Here is a 3659-nt window from a genome sequence, read left to right on the forward strand (position 1 = left end):
TTTTTTTCCCATTTTTACATAGAACTTATTTCAAATTAAACACAAAAAGTCATAATTCAAATTATTAGATTTTAGTTTTCTTAATATGAGACTTCGTCACCGAAACATTTGTTAAGAAAATTATTAAAAAAATCAAAATTTAAGATTTTATTATTTTAATAATGGGTTGAATATACAGTTTTTTTTTAAAAAAAATTATTTAATTTCTTACCCTTTTTTTTATAGTCTCTAAAAATTATTTAATTTCTTACAAGCCGCCTTCATCTTCACTGTTGAAAACAAAATGTGCATTTTTAACATTTTTCAAAACAAAATGACACGTAAATCTTGAAAACAAAAAAGACAAAATTCTTAACCAAGTATACTAGTGTTGTTGCTTTGGTTGTGTTGTGTTCTTCCATAGATTGGTTAGTGTACTGATTCCGACCAACCCTTATTCTTCCTTCAACTCTGTAATTTCAACAACCCAAAACCCTAAAACCCCTTTTTTTCTACTAATTCCTCGCCGGAATTTCTACACCTCATCGTATATCGGTAAGTATAATTCAATTTAAAGGTTTCATCATCTTTCTCTTTCCCCTCTCATTTTTTCAATTTCTTCAATCAAACACTACATTACAAAATAATATCTGCTATTGAAATGAATTCAGATGAAGCATGGAACATTCATTGTTGAAATGAAGATTGTGATATTTGTTAGTGTCTCATTTTTATGTACTATAAATAAATGCTATTAGTATCGGATATTTATCATTGAATTTTGAATGGCTAGGTTAGCTGAAGACATTCATATCCATTATATGAATTACTGATTTGAATTTATGTTTTTTTCCAATTGGGGATGATATTTTTGTATTAGCATCTTGGAGACTAAATCTAGTAGTAGGTGTAATAATTGTCGATGCCGTGGAAATTAGAGAGCATATCATAGCCTAAGTTATGCTTGGCTTTGTTTGGAGTTTGGAGGGGAAGAAGGCGAAATCCGAATGGCCGACCCTATTTGGGGGAGTGTTTTTTGGAGGAGAGGGGAAGCGGAGGCTTATGATTATTATAAAAAGAGGAGAAGGATTTGGAATTTCTTTCAAAATCATCCAAAGATTCCCCCCAAATAAATAGACCCGCGTGCAAGATAGGGGATATCCTCTCTTTCCCTTTCTTTATATGGAAGTGAATGTCACTGCTAAGAGTTAATACGGAAGTAAATTCGTTGTTGCAAAATTGAGAATATTACAATGAATGATTGAAAGCACAAGACATGATAGGATAGGATTAGGAACATGCATACTAGAGAGAAAGTTAGCATAGCATTTAATGTGGAAATATGGTAGAATATCACCTTGAGTGATTTGTACACGCGTGGAGAATATATGTAGAAGCTTCAATATGGAGAGTAGAATCAGTAGATCAGATGGAGAATTTGGCAATAGTTAGAGGTATAATTAGGCCAAAAAGCTACAGCAGTGTGAGATTTGACTCATTCTCTACCCACATTCTCTACCCTCCATACATATCTTACTCCACTTTTTCTTGATATCTGGGTGAGATTATCCTACACCTCAAAGTAAGCCTCTAATTTCTCACCTATCCGTCAATTAACTCCTTCACTGCAGCTTCTAGATAAGACAGATTCACATTCATGGCAGTGTTTTCGACAGCTCCGCACTTAAGGCATGCACTCTCCAACAATGGTCTTCTCCATGTGGTACCAATATAAGGGACTTAAAGTGGAAAAGCATGCCAGTGATTGTATTTCTTGTTGAATAAGAAAGAATTGGTGTTGTGCCGCACTAGTCCATCAATTCGACCCTTAACCTCCTCCGTCCTGACCAAAAAACATTTGATGTTTTTGTTGTATTGTCTTGGACATCACCTATCAGAAATATTTATATTCCAAACATGCAGATTAACAAAACAAATTAGAAAATAGTTACAGGTAGTTACAGGTTTTATCAATGATCCAATTTTCCTTACATGAAACTGTTTAAATTTGATACATGAAACTTTTCTCCGTTGTTAATAGTTACAGGTTTTATCAATGATCCAATTTGACTTACATTTTCTGCTGAACTGTGAAGGATAATCTACTTATATGTGTTGTGTAATTCTTCTATAATAGGATGATGGATCACCAATCTGGCCAGGGATTTGATTCATATGGCAGTGACCCTAACGTGATAGCAGAAACCAGTGAGAAACATGACAAAGTAGACGTCCACATTTCAAACAACTTAGAATTATGTGCAGGTGAAGATGAAAGGTTTGTTGAACAACCTGTGGCAGATTCAGACACTATAGAACCATTCATAGGTATGGAGTTCAACTCAAGGGAGGAAGCCAGAGAGTTCTACAATGCCTATGGTAGACGGATTGGATTTACAGTACGAGTACACCATAACCGCCGTTCACGAATTAATAAAGAGGTTATCGGTCAAGATTTTGTTTGCTCAAAAGAAGGCTTTCGAGCAAAGAAGTATGTGCACAGAAAAGATAGAGTGCTCCCTCCTCCACCACCCACCCGAGAAGGTTGTCAAGCCATGGTAAGGATGACTTTAACAGATGGAGGGAAGTGGGTTGTCGCCAAATTTGTGAAGGAGCATACACATAAACTGATGAGTCCTAGTGAAGTTCCATGGCGAAGATCTGAGAAGCACTTGATTAGTGAGGTATGTATGTCTATCCAGGCAGTTGAGACTATAAACTCTTTTAGGGCATCAAAAGTCTTGTATCAATCGACTACCAGAAGATGTTTGATCATGATATTTTGATTCATGTATAATTACGTTCGTTGTTAGGATCTAAAGTCCATGTTCTGTTTGTTGTTTTTTCCTACCTTAAACCTGTGTTGTTAATTTATGTCACAGGATGAGAAAGATAGGAGAATCCGTGCGCTATCACTTGAGTTGTACAACGAAAGGCAAAAGTACAAACGACGTTGTGCAGCATATGAAGAACAAATAAATATGATTCTGAATGATGTGGAAAGGCACACAGAACACATCTCTAAAAAAGTTGCTGATGTAGTTCGAAATATAAGAGAGATTGAGGAAGACAAATCAGAGTCAAATGGAAGGTAATTGACGCCATTATAGCACATTTAAGTAATGCCAGATATGCTGGTGAGACAGTCTCTATTCGCAATTTGAAGCTTTTGGATATAATTCTATCAACATTCGGCTTTAAGTTGTGCAGTAGTGGTCACATTAAACTTAACATGTTCTTGTTGAAAAGTGATTCCCTTGTGAGCACTTACCATAGCCATTGTATTCTTACTTTAATTGGAATCGGATTTTTCCTACTGCGCATTCTGATTTATTATCAAACATTACCGCAAGTATTTACCTTTTTGCAAGTTGATTGGAATGGAACTATGGTTGATAACTTGATACCTGTATTTATCTTTTTCAAGTTGATTGGAATGGAACTATGGTTGATAACTTGATAGTGTAAGAAATAACTGCTTTCTAGATAAACTATTGTGTCATTTTTCAATTTCAACTAAAGGCCAATTTTATTTTATTTTTTTTACCATAAACATTGGGAAAAACCGCCCAACCCATGATACGAGATTCCAGTAGTTTGTAGTTTTTTTTTAACGGCAAATGCGTACAAAGAGTACTATGTCCACATATCGGGATGAAGTACGAGGGGTACTCACCTCA

At 35.2% G+C, this 3659-nt stretch overlaps 1 protein-coding gene across 1 annotated transcript; it reads left to right on the forward strand.

Annotated features, from left to right (window-relative positions):
* Positions 1-280: 280 nt before the first annotated feature.
* On the forward strand, positions 281-3434 carry LOC123897731 (protein FAR1-RELATED SEQUENCE 5-like). Its single transcript, XM_045948475.1, has 3 exons — positions 281-534; positions 2117-2663; positions 2862-3434. Exons 2-3 carry the CDS (start codon positions 2118-2120, stop codon positions 3072-3074), a joined length of 759 nt encoding a protein of 252 aa, XP_045804431.1. The 5' UTR covers positions 281-534; position 2117; the 3' UTR covers positions 3075-3434.
* The last annotated feature ends 225 nt before the right edge of the window (positions 3435-3659 follow it).

This window comes from Trifolium pratense, linkage group LG7, assembly GCF_020283565.1.
Source record: "Trifolium pratense cultivar HEN17-A07 linkage group LG7, ARS_RC_1.1, whole genome shotgun sequence".
Lineage (NCBI taxonomy): Eukaryota > Viridiplantae > Streptophyta > Magnoliopsida > Fabales > Fabaceae > Trifolium > Trifolium pratense.

Coding starts and splice junctions, on each gene's coding strand:
- LOC123897731 (XM_045948475.1), top strand. CDS start 2,118: ATGATGGATCACCAATCTGGCCAGGGATTTGATTCATATGGCAGTGAC. Junction 2,664..2,861: donor AGAAGCACTTGATTAGTGAG/GTATGTATGTCT, acceptor TTTATGTCACAG/GATGAGAAAGATAGGAGAAT.